Source organism: Falco biarmicus, chromosome 7, assembly GCF_023638135.1.
Source record: "Falco biarmicus isolate bFalBia1 chromosome 7, bFalBia1.pri, whole genome shotgun sequence".
NCBI classification, from domain to species: domain Eukaryota; kingdom Metazoa; phylum Chordata; class Aves; order Falconiformes; family Falconidae; genus Falco; species Falco biarmicus.
Window position 1 is genome coordinate 10708221 of NC_079294.1, and position 17754 is coordinate 10725974.

A 17754-nucleotide genomic window follows, 5' to 3' on the forward strand; every position below is an offset into this window, starting at 1 on the left:
AAGGAACAGTTGGGTCCAAGGAAACTTCAAATGAGTGCTTTAAAGACCGCTTGATCTTTAAAAGTGCTCACATTTTTTGCCCTGCGATTGAGGGGGAACATTGGTCATTGTAGGATTGTGAGTTATTTTCTCCCTCTCCATGCATACAGCTAACGGCGGGTTGTCAGAAGTCTGTAGCAATAGCTTTTGGCGACACTGCAACTTAAGCAGAACGGAATGCAGAAAATTAATACTGAAGTGGAACATGAGAAGAATTACTTCTGCAGGAGTTGTACTCTGCCTCATTTTAGTGTTCATTTACGGCATGATGCACCAGCCTACACTGATATCCTCTGAGGTGTACAGTACTATTTAATAACACCAGCCATAAAGTGACTAACCGTGTTTCTAGCATGGATAAGAGCTCAACAGATTTGGGTCTAACCTTAGTGACACACTTTAAGGCCTGGTGATTAAGCGTTTTTGGGCGCAGCACAAGCAAAGGCTCTGTTCAATGTAATTAAGAATGCAACATATCCACTTTGTCTGATAAAGTGTCTAGGAAGCAGCAACTGAAGAAAAATGTGGATTCTTAGCCACATCCACATTGTCAGCAGCATGTTCCAAGTTTTACTAGGTCTTTTATTTCCACCTCCACTACGTACTTAAAAGCAATTCAAGTACTCAAACTTCAGCAGACTTCCACTCTAAAAAATTAATAGCAATCTCATGCGCTTTGTAGCAAGTTTTATTGACCGAGTAGCAAGTTTGCCTCTCACATTGCCCAGGCATTTAAATGAGGGCACATACTGCTTTAGGGTAGCTGCTGGAGTGGGAAATGAATTTGTGTCTTTCTAGAACTTGAACCGGGCAACTCTTCTGAAAGCAGACGAAGTGGCAACCTTCCTAGGAGAAGAAACCAAACTAATGAAACAGCTCTTGCACAAAGTTAGGGATTGCAACTTTCTTTGATAAATCCTCTAGCATTTTATCCTCATGTAAGTTATTGGAAGAATAGCATGAGGAACCTTTCAGGATTAGTTGTAACAACATATTATTTGCTGGAGATAACCTCCAAGAAGCCTGTTAACTATTCCCGTTGCTCCTGAAACGTTCCTGTAGTTTCAGAAAAATAAATATAGATCATAAGAAAATGCAATGGCATAGTGTGTCTCCTCACACTGAGCAGCAGAGCTGCAATCTACTTCTCCTCCCCTTCTATTTCCCATATGAAGCTGGCAGCCAGGTCTTCAAACATAGCTATGAATTAATTTGCAAATATGACAGCAGTCCCTTTAATATGTAGGAGCACATGACATCTAAAATGAAAAGCATGATTGCTTTAGGGTTAACTCCACAGAGCAAGCTCGCAAGCTGACCATTCACAGGTTGATGTTCTGCTGGCACAGAGGGAACAGTGCTTACTGGCCAGAGGAATTCATAGCAACACATGGGAGAAATGGGTGGATTGTCCAACATATGAATATTGCTGAGTTGCTTCACAGGAAAAACCCCAACCACTCTGAAGGAAGCACAAAATTTTAAAGCACCTTTTACCAAACAGTAACACCATACCAACAAGTAGATCAACAGCAAGTTTTAAACTCTTTTCAGAGTCACGCCTAGAAACTACAAAAGGAGAAAGCTGTAACACCTGTGACACCAGTGGGTAACATAGCTATTCATCTGTTAGCTAGAAAATATTGGTTGTCAGCAGCTGGCTTCCCTCACTCACACAGCACTGCAGGTAGTATCAGTGCAAGAGTCGAAGTGGCTGAAGCGGGCAGAGTGACCTTCTGCACACGGCTGGGCCGTGCCACGTTCAGCCCTCACCTTCTAGGTTTCTAATAAGTCAACCTGGTCTGTTGCCTCATGTAAAATGATTATGAAAGTATTGAAAGGCTGTTCTCTAAGTGTTCTAGGATGTAATTAATTAACTGTAATAAAATGTAAAAACTGTATGCTGAACTGGAATTTGAATAGAAGAGATGAGATTGGAATCTCCGTTTCCCAGCACTGGTTCAGGCAAGTTTCCCTGGATTATCAAGCATTTCAAAAGCATATGTCTCTATTAGAAACAAACCAGAGGCTTTATAGCCATAAAGCAGCTCTAAACTCATTAAAATGAAGCTCTGAAACTTCAGCTCTGAAGCTTTTAACGTGAAAATTGTTAGAATTACTTATTTTTGCAGATTAGAGCCACAGTAACTATTTTGTGAAAGAAGCACTTTATTCCACAATCAATATTATATGCCTAAATAGCATGAATATTCCATGTCTTTCCACAGTAGCAAAATTCTAAACTTCCTGTTAAAGCTTTTCTTAATTTTTTTCTAAGCTCTCATGACGTCAGATTCTCCTGGGATCATGTTCGTCATGGATGACATGTTGACTATTCAGCTGGATTTGTTTTTGGGCTTGGCATTGTCAGGCAGATATGGAAAAGTAGCTTCTACTCTAGGAATCTGGGAAATTCCGAGAATCAAAACAGAGCTTAATATAATTTATGACAGCCATCAGGGAATACTTACATTAAGTCTTCTAGTGGCCTTCTCACGGGCATCACCACTGGCACAACTACCAGAGTGCTATGCATGGTAGATTTCCTGCTCTTGATACAATTCTTTTGTGTCAGCAGAAAGCAGATGACATCAGCTACAATTGCTTTATGACACTACTGTAGATGAGTTTCTAACAACTCCTTCAGGCCACTTTCTTGCCTCTGACTCTGAATTTATAATATCCTTAATAAAGTCAAGGAAGCATGTAGGATGAATTCTACAGAAATTACTAAATAAACTAAAAACATTGATTAGTCAGAAAAACATAACAAGCCAATCATAAGCAACAATTCATCTTAACAGCTCTGCAGGAGATTAATGACCTTTACAACTTCTAATGACATCATACTTGGATGGAGTAAACTCATTTAGTCACTAAAGGGCACCTGATTTGTGTATCATCGTGAAATAGCCCCCCTCTCCATTTTGAGAGATTGGCTTAGAAGTAAAATTAGTACGTCTCGCTGGTCTTTAAAGCAGATGAATAGCTGCTTTAAGAAGAATGTACCACCTAATTAAAAATTACAAAATAAATCAGGCCTGTGAAAAAGAAGTCACCTCTCCTTACAGTTCATTCAAATCCAGTTAAACATTTTCCATGAATTTTCACATTAAGTTATTTGCTTCACAAGACTTATTTCCTATTGTTCTTCAACCGAGTGAAGAGGACATTCACACTGGCAAAATCTTTATTCTTCCTTGGGAAAATATATTACTTAAAATTCTGCATGTCAAAACTACACAGTATAAAGCTAACAACAAAAAAATGGTCCACAACAATATTTGAATACTAATGAAAAAACAGCAATTCTTCAACTTTTCTATGTTTAATTGAATCAGCTATTTCAGCGTATTGTGGGAATACATTTATCAGAATCAGTAGAGACCAAACGTTAATTATGAAGGCCAAGCACAAATGAATAATCTTATGTATAGACCCTGACACATTAGAACTGCAAAGCGCTCTGCAGATCTTATTTTATGAAAATGTGCTAAGAGCACAAATGTATAGGCCCTTAGGAAGCAATTATCCCTAAAAGATTTAGCTATAATTCAATCTGAAATATTCTAAGAGATTTTTTAAAATGGTTTCACAAAGAGGAGGATTATTTTACTTTAACTATGGAAATAGAGGCCCACATGTCTCTCTGAATGACCTCTGTGCAGTTGTGGGCATTGCCTGGAGGGAACATTTGAAACTGGCATTTTTGTTCAATCAATACAATCCTCTACAAGCCGTAAAAATATTACAAAAATTAGGAGTATCGGTTTGGCACTGTGGGACTGAATGGCCCACATCACTATAAGGAATGTTCTATGCAATAAATACATCAAATATGGAAATTTTAAATCACGTACTACCAATATGTATGGCAGAGATTAGCTAAGAAGCGATCTCTTCTTACCGAAGACGTACAGATATTCTATTGCACAATAAGATGAAATGACACAGAACGGGTCTATACAGCATGCCTATTGGTCATATGCTTTATTTGTCACATGATCCTCTGGTGTGATATGGCATCTAAAATAAAAAGTATGCATGAGTGCTTACATCATCTTTAGGATCTCCAGATCCTGGATCCAGACAATTTAGTGCCACCACACCTCTCCCAGGGTTACCATCTGTCTCGCCACTGTTTCGCCTCACTCAGGAGTCTACGGGCTGCTGCGGCTGCCTCATAGAAGGGTGACAGTAGCCCTGTGAGTTAATACAGCTAAAAATAAACCTGAATATCTTACCTATTAGACCATACCATCAGTGGAATGAAATACGTTTCTTGTGGACCGGCCTTATAATTTTTTCCGTCTGAGCAACTCACTATTGTGAGATGGTTTTAAAAAGTAAGAAAGACACAATACCTGTTGGGTTAGTGTATTTTAGACCCCATAGAGGTAAGGATCTCATCTTTTATCACAAACTTGTATGCCATCCTTAATCTAGCTGATCCCGATTACTGCTTTTAGCCTGTTAAGACTGCAAGTATCCTTGCACCACACCTGATATTTACACGTCTTCCCTGAAGAACATCTAAAGCAGATCAAATTCCTCACCTGCCATGTATCACCAGAATGCATCTTTTGACAAACTGAATCAGACAACTTTAATTAGGTTTAAGAGAGTAGGGCAAATTAAAGATTAGAAAAAAACCCCAAAACCAGAACAACTTAACAGGAACTGTCCTGGATGGAGGCAGAAGGAATACCTGGACTCCTGCAGGACAGGTGTTTACACCTGAATTAACAGTACATAGCACAGTTCCCAGTTTGCACGTGGAGGTGGTTAAAGTAAATGTAGTTCTCTGGATCATGGTGAAAATAAAAATAGTTGTGTTGATATTTAACTCTGCACCACAGAGACAAATGGCCAGTCCTATTTCTCTGAAAATGGTTGGACGGTCAGAGGGTGATCTGCAGCAGAGAGGAGACAGGAGGGGATGCTTGGGTCTGTATGTACACTCTGCACGTAGCACTTAAAAATACTGCTGAACATGTAACAAGAGGCAGGAGGCGGCAGTTAAGAACCAGAGGGTTTCACAGGAGAGGTATGTGCACCAAGACCCCCCTGGGTGTTACCTGTCAGGGGGCTCTGACTGGATATTTCTCCAGCAGGGAGGCTCTGCCTCTGACCCACAGCACCGCTCATACCCATCTCTAAAGGAGTCATGACCAGCCAGTCCATATTTTCCAGGCTGTAGTTACACTAAAAAGGGGTGGTGATAAGCTTTTCATTTACATGAGTGCTTCGGTCAGAATGAGTGTTCCTATGCTGTATGTCAAAGCTAACTACTATTGCCAGTATTTCATAAGGGCATTTTAAAGTTTTCAGGGTGAAGAATTCAACCTCGCCCATCAGCCTTTGAAAACTACTCCGATGGACCTGTCCTCGCTCTAGTCAACAGTAATATGAACTGAGATATTTGTACCTACAGAAGTACAATATTAAAAAAAGTTCATCTTTACCAAAACTAGAAAAATATTCTTTTCCTCTCAGACTCCCATCTCTAAAAGACTACTAACAATTAACCTCTAACTCTGAAAAATCAAAAAATGCCTGTGACAGCCAGAAATTAAATTCTTTAAAGATTAGGTGCTGGGAGAGCAATATCAGGCTTAGAATGAAATCCTAGTAACACTCTGAACTATTAAGTCACTTCTTCCTCTGAAAATATAATTATTCTGTAAGCATTATGTCAGGCAATATTAAATGTAAAAAGTGTAGTTTCAATAAAACATTTCAGTTTTCCAACAGAAAGACTCTGTGCATAATATTTTCAATGACACAGAAAAAACAAGCCAGCATGCAATTAATGAAAAACAATACTATGTTCAATAAGTAGCACGCTCAGCAACCACTAACTTCTAGTGATACCAGATTCAAAGCAATACTATTATCGTGGTCAGAAACAGCCCTGAATGTTTACGATCTCTATTTCTAGTCATCTGAGGATGGATTGCTTTCAGTATTGCACACCTGCTTTTGTAATATTCACACCATAGATTCTGATGGCAATTATAAACCCATGGTGTGGCACACAGCCTCTCTCCATTTATTCATTATACTTTTTTTTTTTTAACTGAGAAATGTCAAACTATAAAAGGATTTACCTTTATTCCTATACTTTGCATTGGTTAAGTTGTTGTATGAATAATGATGTTTCCTGAATATTAAAAAAAAAAAAAAAAAATGAAAGAGGCGGCAGAGGAAAATCTGCCTACAAATGAGAATGTCTGGATCTTGCTGCCTAAATCACAGTTCAAAAAAAGACAATACAGTATCAACAGAGTAACTTCTGTATTTGTATTGTCTCTCCTCTACCCATAAAAGAGATTTTTAAGAATACAGTGGTTGAATAGGTTGAATGCTTGCACATCTTACCCCGCATAGTATCTTATTCTGGCTAGTGGTGAGATTGCTGGTTATGTAGCTATCAATTCCACTGACATTACAATTTCCCTTTCTCAAAGCAGCAATAACCTGTCACTTTACACTGTCCTTTCTCTGACCCTCTCCCGCCTTGCTGCTCATTTTTATTCTTATTGACAAGACTTATTATTCCTCCTCCCAATTCCAACTAGCTACCCTTTTGCAAATAGTAGTATCAACTATGTGGTCACTAGTAGTATAGGTCAACAATGTTATTAATATAGCACACACTGCTGGGAGCAGATCAAACAGCAATGCCTTAAAATATTAGTTTTGCAAAGGCACCATGAAGCAAATAGTTGCAGTTTTCGTCACGTTATAACATGTAATATTGCAAGGACAGACCCCAAGAATTTAGCATTAATTACCAGCCCAATAATTTGGAGGATATGTTATTTTTTCCTGTTGTTTTCATACACAAAATAAAATAAAACCATAACAGAAGGGTGCTGTATCTGTGTTTAAAGAAGGGGTTGTTGGCAAACACCATAGCTCACTTCTGCTGAAATGTACACAACTGATATATGCAGCCCCGAAAGCTGGCACCAGGGGCTTACAACCTTAATTTGCCTGCAAGAAGAAATGGAGATTTACCTTCAGAGCACGTTCTTGATTGTTTTCAGCAGTCAGATGTCTCGTGTTGTTTGCTGAAGTCTGGTTCTGCTCTTTCAGATGATGAAGCTCCTGCTCCAGCCGTTTGCACTGCAACGAGGAAAGAATCCCATTAAGTAGAGGAGTGTGGGCATATTTTTTTCAACAGGCCAAATGAATTAACGTAAATAACCCCATCACCATTTCTGCAGGAGTGAAAGCATCAGACAAAAGCAAGTTACAATCCCAGACCAGTACCAGAGCTATGTTTTTTAAACATGCATCATTATTCGGTTTCTTCCTGGTTGAATTGTACGCCAAAAAAAAGCTAAGTTTAGTATCAGATAAAGACATTTTTTAGAATGTTTTAAAAAGTCTTAAAAATGTTGGATTGAATTTCTCTTCCTAGTTATGCCAATATCAGGCTAGATTTTGGCTTTTATGTATTAGGTAAGTGGATATAAAGAAAGCAAAACATGCTTTTAGAAAAGCAAGCAAATGAAAGACCCTGTTCCCAAACCCAGAACCCAGCCTTTTATTAGAAAATATACATGTAATTTTTATACTTGTATTTTTCACGCTAAGCGATTACTCTAATTCCCAAACACACACCACATCCTGAAAAAAAATGTTTTAAGATTGTTTTAATATTTAACTTAATGACAAAGAATGAAAAAATTAACATTTGCTACTGTTTGCATACACACATATACTTACTGCTGTCAGCCAACCATCTATTTTAAAGATTAAAGACCTGCAAATTGTGAGCTACATTATATTTCAGTGTTTTTTATGGTAATCATAAGAGGTCTTGCCCAGTTACCCTGGTTTGAAAGAGTAATTAATTGTCAGTAGACAGTTCATTGTCTTATGAAAAAAAAAACAACCAAAAACCTGTTTTACAAAAACAACAGGAGAGCAAAACAGATGAAGTACCAAGACAACATAGGGGAACAACTGTTAGAAGTAGGGAAAAACACAATATTAACAGAGACATTTTAAAACAGTATATTACAAGCAAGTAGTTTGGGTATCACCACCAAACCCAAAGCTGATACACACTGTTGGAACATAAGAAAATTAATTGATATAAAGTATTTTCATAAACACTTTCTGAAAACACCAATAAGAAAGGAATGACAATGGTGATATGATGCCCATGTAAGCACTGCTGTCCCAAATGAAAGACCTGCAAATATCAGTCTCTTGTGCTATCTGTGTGGAAGGCACAGAACTGAGCTTCCCATCAAGAGCGTGCAACCTACTCCTGAGCAACTCAGTATGTGGGACAACTAAGCATGGCTCACATCAACTCTAAAGAAAGAAAAACTGCAAAATGGAGATCTGTGGGACTGCAAAAATTATAACGGAGGTCTAAGTAAAGTAAGGAGTACTGAAGGATACTGAGACAAATTTTAGACATACCAATACACAGGCTTAAACAGAAAATAAGTCATTAACAATGTGGTATCTGGCACAGTCTATAAAACAATGATTCAATCCTATATTTGACTAAGTTTTAGATAATTGTAGGCACCCAACAGTACTATTAAAAAAATTCAATTCACATGTCTGTTGCTGTACTTCAATACTTCTGTTGGAAATCTAGGCTCATTTCTAATAGGATTACTTATTTTAAAGGCAGCAAATCTCTCTGGCCTAGTGCATTCTCTCAGTGTCTGTTGTAAAGTTTAATACCCAGTTTCATTTTTATTTCAAGAAAAAGAGAAGACAATTTCCCATAAAATAAAGAAATAAAAAACCCCCAACCCCATAGATACATTTGATTGAAAATATTTTTACAGACTTAAGACATTTAATGCCTATGTTTATCTCTCATACACATAAAAAAAAATATCACAGAATCACAGCCGTAATTCTTTTTTCATGTCCAGCATGAAAAATAAGACATGAAGGGGCTAATAAAACTACTGAAGAACGAAACCCAGATTATGCAGGTTTTTTCTCTAGCATACATGGTCTGAACACCATTAAAAAAATAAAATCGATCTACTACTTCAGGTATCATTATGACACTTTACACATTTCATCATGTAAGGTCAGCAGGCCTCTCACTTTTCTGCTTTGCCAACACTCTTCTTCAAAACGGTGCTTTGGAATTCCCAGTTTGACAACAGCACCGGGCTTCTTTACAGTGAATATTATTAGAAAGGCCAAAATCTCAATCTACCTTTAAAACATGAATTTATATCCAAGCTATTGTCCCGATTCCAAAAGAGAAGAGAAAATATGCTAAGAGCAAACCCATCTTGATATAGAGGGCAGGTTGCACAACTAAGGGCATGGGTGCAATCTTCTTCCCCTCCCCACTCTGTGGGAGACAGGCCAGCGAAACAAACCGCAGCAGTGGGATCTAGTATCCTGCAGCACATGGAGTATATACAATAAAGATGCAAGACAAGTAACATAAAGCGGATGGACTCCGTATCAAGTCTGTCTTGACATTATTACATTTACATCAATCTTGGGAGCATCTTGTAATTAATCTTTAATTTCACTTCCACTAAGAATGTTGATAGCTGAAAAAACCTAGGCATATTCAATCACCACAGTGCTTGAATCCATTTTGAGGGTAGCACTGAAAAACTGGTGATGTAATTTGACTTTGCGCACAAGTGTCTTAATATGCTGAACACAATGTATTAACAGAAGATGTTCTGAATTATCAATCAGAATTTATTTATTCCTAGCTGTCTAGGAAGTAAAATCTTTAATTATCCTGTTTGTGAAAGTACTACAATAATACTCTTAAATGGCAACATTGTGTATGCCTTACTAAAGATTTATACGACACTTTGATACCTGAACTACTTTTAATACAGTAAAATTGCATTCTAAGAGCAAGCACTCTTTTTCACAAGAACAAAAGCATATGAAATTTCTCTGTAATCTTGCTGCAAAGAAAAGTTTTAAAAATAGAATTTAAAACAATGCAGCACTTCTATCCATTTGAGCCAACATTTTTTGGATTCTGTGTCATTGATTGTTAGCAAGGTTCAGTAAAAATAGATGTTCTTTAAAAGAACATGTGTTTTTATTGGTTCACTCCAGGGCTCTAAAATGCCAACAGCTGCAAATAAGAAACTGGATTTCCTTCTAAAAACATATATAAAAATACTTTTTGGAGCACAGCAAAAAGAAGACATCATCCAATTCAGTACTGGCAAAAGGAAATGTTAGATGTAACCTTTTAAGAAAGCTGAAAGCTAAAGGAAGTGTTCAATTTTAAATATTATAAATAAGAATGTCTAAATACTGTCATCCCAAACTTGTGAAAATTCATACTTGGAAAACTTTCAAACAGAATCCTCTTAAAGTCAGAGACAACATACTTTGTGCAACACAGGTTGCCTAAATATCTGATCTGAGGTAACTGTGTACTTAAAAGGAAGTTCCTGTGATTTTAGCACTTTATGAATGACAGGCTGTTAATTGAGAAAACTGCTTCTTTACCTCACATACTTTTGAGCACTAAAAAGATACTTTGAGGACTCAAAGAATATGAGAGCAGTGTAGATGAATGTCAAAGGGAATATACCTCGATCAGAATGCTGAAGACTTTGCTAAGTAAAGGATGATAAAGCCTCACAAATGGTAACACATCATTTTATACAGGTTTAACACAAACAATCCACCAAGAATTAGCTACATTCTGTGGTCTACCATATGCATTCAGAGTCCTGTAGCCAGAGAGGCAATACTGAAGATATAAAAAAGCCCCCCAAAACCCAACCAGAAAAAAGGTTTCCTTCCTTCTTTCAAAGGAGAACAACCCTCATGCTTGTTCTCCTCTCTGAAAACATTTCCCACAAAAAGTCTCCCACCTCAGCCAGCCTCATTGCAGCGATAACATACCTGTCCGACAGCAAACCTCTTCGAGGCCATGGCCAGTGCTCCTTGAGCAACCATTTGTGGCCAGCTGCACAGTTTTCACTACATCAGCCATTCCCACCAACAGGCACTCCATCTTCTCTTTAACCGTTATCTCCACAGCGCAGCCCGGCTGCACTCTTCTAAACACAATCTTTTGAAACAAACACCCCTGTACCCAGCAGAGGGTATATCACAAGCAGCTAAGACACAAAACGAAAAGCAAAGCAGGTAACGTACCAGAACAATCAGAAGAGATTCAGAGAGGAAAGAAAAAGATAGACAGCGAGTCTTCTCCCATCTTCTAATTTAAACCATTAGGCTATTGGTAAGCCTTTTTTAACAACCATCAGCTAACAGGATTCAGCAGCACAAGGATGTTTGTGAGAGGCGCTGGTTCAACTCGTACCAGGTGCTGACCCCTTGCAGTGACTACCCAGGTAGGACTGTTGAGAAGGCTCCAGGGGAAATCCAGACCAACTGTAAAAAGGAGCAGCTGCTGAAGGGACACTGATGGAGAGGTCAACCAGTGGGCCAGGAGAATATCACACAGTAAAGTCCTTGAGGCTTGCACAGAAAGAGACAGTTAAAAGATGGTCCTAGTTCCAGGTACACAGAAGGAGTAAAGATGGTTTACAATGAATTGAGTATTTCAGAAGATAGAAAAATCAATGCAGATAACCACTTAATAGTGTTTGGCCTTTACTAGAAAATGAGGTTGCATTAACATATCAAACATAACTTTAGCACTTGTATAAACAAATCATCTTTAACATGCTGTCAGCTTTTCAGCATTTTCTTCAACTTGTACCTATAACATGTTAATACAGCGTTATGGTGCCTGCCACATCTACACAGACTGATGGGTTATTTTTTGACCGTTACTTAACATAATTCTTCTTCACCAAGGCATTCTGAAAGTAAAAGATACAGAGATTACACAAGAGTAAAGAAAAATCTGATGCCACTGGAGAAATAACGTTAGTAGGGACAAAAATGAAATACAGCAAAGCATTAACATGAGCAGAGCAACCCCTTGCCCCCAACCCCTTGGTTGCTGTGGCATTTGTTTCACTGAAGACAACACCTATCCCTGGGGGCCTCATGGAGAAGTGTATTTAGCTCTGTGCTACTCAGGGTGATCGGACTGTTCACGTGCTTTCAAAGAGACCCAAATATTTTGCTACACCTAGGCCCCTTGCTCTCATCTCACTGAACTAGATAGTAATGTCAGGTGCGCTACTCATTCTGTATTTCAGCACAGATTTGACCCAGAGAAAGGGTACTGTGACACTCCTTGGCTGAGGAAGCAACAGCTAAAGCTGAATATAACAGAAAACCAAAACACTTTCTTAATACAAATGCAGTTTTGGTAGCTAGTTAATCCTGTTACATCTATATCTGCTTTCAATATTACTATACAGCATACAATGTTTTCCGTCATCTTTCATTAAAAGGAATCCAAACTAACCCCTCCTGAACTTATGGCAATATGCTGGGGCGGGGGGGGGGGGAAGTCAACACATTTTATATGCTAGGTAAAAAAAAAAAAAAAAGAATTGATTTGTCTCTGTTAATACACGTATGAGGGTCAAAGTCTGATGAAATAAATATACTAGGACTAAGATTAGGCCAAATTCTGCACAAAGTTCTTTCCTGAATTCTGAATTACATGTGATTGTCTCATCCAATTAGTACGTACAAAAGATAGTATTTTATGAGAACATACATGTTCAGCTAGAGTTCTTGTCGAAACCTGCAATGCTTATAATCTTAAGAATCCCCACTGGCGTATAAATACACAACTCCACTGATACGACTGTTGAAAAAAGGGACAGTGTGTAGGCAGAGAGAGGCACTGCAACGTGCTTGCCCTGCTCTGGCTCTTCCTGCACCTACGCTACTGCCTGAGTGTGGCCAGGCTGGTGACCAAGGTGGATCTGTGCTCTGACCCGATCCCAACCAGTCAGTCTCAGGTGGTCTCCGTGGTTTAATAACAGATCTTGTACATAACCACAGCCTTCCACAAGTAGCTTCATTCTCTTGTTAAATTTAAGGTAATGTATTTTTCTTCAAGTCAGACAAAAATTAAAAGCGAGCGCTTAGTCGCTTATCAGGGGTCACCCAGTGCATAACAACTTGATTGCGTATCAGGGCCTTCACTTTAAATGGCGAGTACTTTATCACATTCTGTGGACTTTTATACATGAAGACCTTGCTGAACTGGGATCTCAATTACTGAAGTAGTGAGAAATAAAAACAACCTAGTTTCTACCAAATAACTTTGGAAAATCATTTATGTCCTCCAAATTACGGGAAAGTAGGAGTCCGTCTGAATGGCAGATGAACTATTTTATGACATGCATTTCTTCCATTATGTATTTTAAACAAAGTGCTCATCAGCAAAGTAAATGACAAATGGTATCTTGATGGAAAACTCACAAATACCATTAAAATATGAGCTTATGGGATACCAAGATCCAACTGCTCCACAGCATAATACTTTCACAGGGATAAACTGCAGACACATGTTGAATTAGTCAACATGTACTCACTGCAACAAACAACTGAAGTACATATAATTATCCTAGACACCAAACATTAAACCTATGAAGAAACATGGCTACTTTTTACTTTTTCACCTGTTCTATTTTTTAAGTCATCACCTGTGGAAACATAAATACAATAAAGAACCATGTGAAGCAAACAAAACCCATCCAACTGATTCTTCTCTTGGTTTTTATTTTGTTCACCTTTTCTTATTTCGTTTATAATGACCTGCACTTCAGAATAGCTCCTAGCTCAAAGACGCTGAAGGGAATACAAGTGTTCTCAGTTCAACAGCCCTTCTTCTCCCCTCTCCCCTCAGTGGTTTTTTTTTTTTTTTTAACAGTCTGCCCCTTGTCCTAAATTCATCACGATTTCTGGAGAGGCAAACATCTTGCACCACTTGGATGCTGCACAACTCTTTCCTTTGCAGACAAAAATAATACCAAAGTCATCCAGTCAAAACACAAACCAACCTTTGGTGTCACTGTGAATTATGTACTTTGAACTGCAGATGTTTGGAAGCACTTATATTTATATAAATAGATTTTTAACCTTTTTCTTCTAAAATAATAATTTTAAAAGAAATAAAGAAATAAATTACTTTCTACATAATAATCACCAGAAGGATTTTTCCATTAAATTATGATTTTGAATTAAGGCTTTCTAACCTCTGAAAGAAAAGACTTTTCTTCAAAGTTCTGGCAAACCATCAACAAATGTGTTTAAATGATTATTTATACAATGCCCAGCAGCTTAGAACTACTGGGATTTCAAGAAAGAGAAGTGCTTTTGTAGAGCTTAGACCTCAGAAACATATGCATCATTAAAAATTTATATTCTATTAGTAAGAGAAACACTTAAATGTAAACCCCTTTTTTTGCAGCACTGCAATGGTGTCTCGCTCCATCAGATGCCACAAAAAGAAACGCATCAAAATACAAATGAAACCTTTTTGTCTTCCTTGTGACTATGAGTCAGTTGGAACCTGCAGCATTAAGGCAGGTAGTATGCTATATACATGGCTTGGGTTTCCTCCGGCCATTCCTTTCCCTTTCTGCTTCTGAACACTTCAAAATGCAGCAAAACAAGCTTTATTTTCATTTGAACAGTTAAAGGAGCTGTAAACTCACAGAAAGACATTCAGAAAAATCAGACCATCAAGTGTAACTGTTTCCACTGTTAACGTTAACAACCCTTAAGCACATGTGCAGCTATTCAACAGTGCTGAGTAGCCCTACGATACTCACCCACCTGACTCCATTCTCTACATATGTATTTTTACACTTCCCTTCAGTGATGACATTTCAAAGCTCAAGACAAGCTTGATCTACTTCTCAAAGAGCTCAGCACACACAGACTTTCCTAATCAATGACACTCATTATAAAAAACGTGCAAGGAGAAGAAGAGAAAGGAAAACGTTTTGTTCTTGAGCTCTACGTGATTCACGGGTCATTCAAGCACGTTCCTCTGCTGGCTGGGCCACCGGACCATGGCTCTGCCAACAGGGGGCTGCTGACAGACTCCTGATCAGCAGGAGGAAACTTCGCCAGAGCTGCTGAAGCCACGGAACAGGGTCACCTTCACAGTTCCCTGCATCCACTGCCTGTGAGTTACCCACCTTACCTCACCTCCCATCCACTCTTTACAGTCATTTCAGATCAGAACATAAACGTAGTAACCTGGGGGCAAACGTTTATTCAAGAGGATGTACTGGGTCTGAAATTTAGCAAAAACGCATTTAGCTAACCTAAGAGTGATTTTTTCCTAATTGCCTGTCATATATAAAGAAGTGACTTCTGTTTTACATGGGAGTCACATTATTAATTCACTTTTTTAATTTGATGCCTATAAGTCTAATAAATAATGTATAAACTAAGCATGTAGGCTGATGAGCAGTACGCAAGGTTAGTATGCTTGCTCACACACACTCCCCACTGCAGAGTTGTAGAAACACCAGAAACTGGCACAGTACAATCAACTTCGTATAGTTCACACGTCAGTATGTTATACTCAAAAGAAAATTACCAATACTCCCAAATAATTCAGCAAATGGAAAATATTAATTAAAATTTTATCATAAGAGGGAAATATCATTCAAGAGTTAAAATTCACTTTCAAAAGCAACGACAGAAAATATTAAAAGGTAAATCTTTATTAGCTAAATTCTAAATCACTGACTAAAAGTCTGTAAGTATTGCATATATAAAAATACATATGCATAAAATACAGTACATAAAAGACTAGAATCAGTTTTACTTTCAATGCATGGCAGCAATTCGAGCATACAGATTCAAAAGACAATTTCAGAGTAGAAACTTCTGCATAGACAATAATTCAGAGTAATTAACCTCAATATATTTAAAAACATCTAAAGAATGAAATTATACCAATCACAGAGGTCTTGTAATAAATTTGCCATTAAAATGGCATTATTAGTGTACAACTTAAGGGAGAACCAGGACTGGAATACCATACAGACTACCTGAAATATAATTTCTGCCCTGGTTGAGTAGTAAGTAGTACTGCAAAGAAGGTCCCAAAGAAGCCATTCAGAGCAGCTGGATATTAAAATACTATTCTGATCTCCTTCTACTGAAGAGTCTTAGTATCCATTTTCCAAATCAATGCAGCTCCAGCATACTCATTTACACACTATGCACCCAAAGCCAGTTGCCCAGGACCGTTATCTAGATGGTTTTAGAATACCTCTAGTGAGGGAGACAATAAAAGGACTATAAAAGACTATGTATTCCTAATAAAAAGGAGGAACTCAAATTTCAGAAAGCCACAAATGTTATTTTTACTAGCTAATTTACTTCTTTATTTCTCCTCTTTTGTTATTGAATGGAGGAAACACAAGTTGTCCCTCCTCAGTTTCTTTAGTCTCTCCCTCCTTCAAACACAGCATCTTTCCTCTTCTCTTTTGCACAGCAGAAGGTACACATACCCTAATTCTCAATTCTCACCTTGTCCTGTGTGAGGTCCATTCCACTCCACTGTCTCATTTTTGTCTGTATTTTTCCTTCATCGGGTTTCCATAAATGTTCTCTTTATTATGCAATTCTCCTCAATAACTCTTTTTTAATTACACAAGAGTTCTGTGATGTTATAATTCTTGATAAACATTGACTAATCACTTTTTCCAACACTTAAATGAAGTTAGTAAATAGGACTTTCTTGATTCACGGGATGAGAAATTAGCACAGAAAGTTTAAGAAGCTTAATTAACTGACAAAATCAAGTCAGAACTGGGATTACTACACCTAAAACCTTTGCTTTACTGACTTGACCAAATGATAGGGAGCTATTGCTTCCTGTGGCCACATATTTTGCTGGCTCCTTAGAAGAGTAGTTGGTTCCATTAAAACCAGATGGCCTGTGGCCAAGAGACAGTGTGTCAAACATCTGACACAACACACCATGACAGATAGTTGACAATTGCTTTTATTTAAAGCCTCACCCCCCATTAATAAACCACAGTGTTGGTACTCAAAAAATATATATATAGTAAAATGGAGGTAGTGAAGATGCGAAAGGTGTATGGAAAGGAGAAATTTTAGAAAGAAACATTCATGACCTGATCTTCCAACTAGATCTGGAAATTAGGAATTTGATCCTCAGATATATGCAAGGCACACATGCTGACAGAGGTATTTTTTTAGAAAGTGTAACCTTGTTTAATTGAACGTAACCAATATTAGTTAACAAGAAAACAAAATTTGGTAAACAATCTGTCATTCTAATGAGCTGGTTTTCAAATAATCTTCAATGGATTTTCTTAAAATCCATATGCAAACAAGACTATCACCTAAACGTTAAATTGGCATTTACTGCACAAAAGGACCGGACTACTTCTGGTCCATTTTGAAATATCATCACTTACTTAAGAAAACTGTATAATGGATCACTGTACAGACTTCAGATCTCTTTATTGTAATCATGGGATTGCAGCTGTTCCTTGTAGTACACACTCTCTGTTTGTCCTGATAAATACTGTACTCTCAACTGAGCCATCAGTTGCTTAAGTGGCAGTTCTATTTTTTGTTGTGTAACGTGTTCTCTCAAAATGCCTTATGTGTAATAAAAGCCACTTTAAGCTAGAGATTATAACAAACTAAAATAGCCAACTAGGTAGGTGAAAGCACAAAACTCTGCAGATACGTAAGGGACGAGAAACACTTTTTGAATAGTATTTGCTCTTTCTCCATGAAAGCAACATGCATTTTTAGGAAACTTCTTTACTGAAGATCATA

At 37.8% G+C, this 17754-nt stretch overlaps 1 protein-coding gene across 13 annotated transcripts in view; it reads right to left on the reverse strand.

Moving 5' to 3' along the window:
• Positions 1 to 17754, reverse strand: part of MIPOL1 (mirror-image polydactyly 1) — a 197360-nt gene that overhangs the window by 93459 nt on the left and 86147 nt on the right. For all 13 annotated transcript variants that reach the window (XM_056346943.1, XM_056346954.1, XM_056346951.1 and 10 more), the window contains one exon: positions 7063 to 7170. In XM_056346943.1, coding sequence (XP_056202918.1) covers positions 7063 to 7170 — 108 coding nt within the window. The remainder of the gene's footprint in view (positions 1 to 7062; positions 7171 to 17754) is intronic.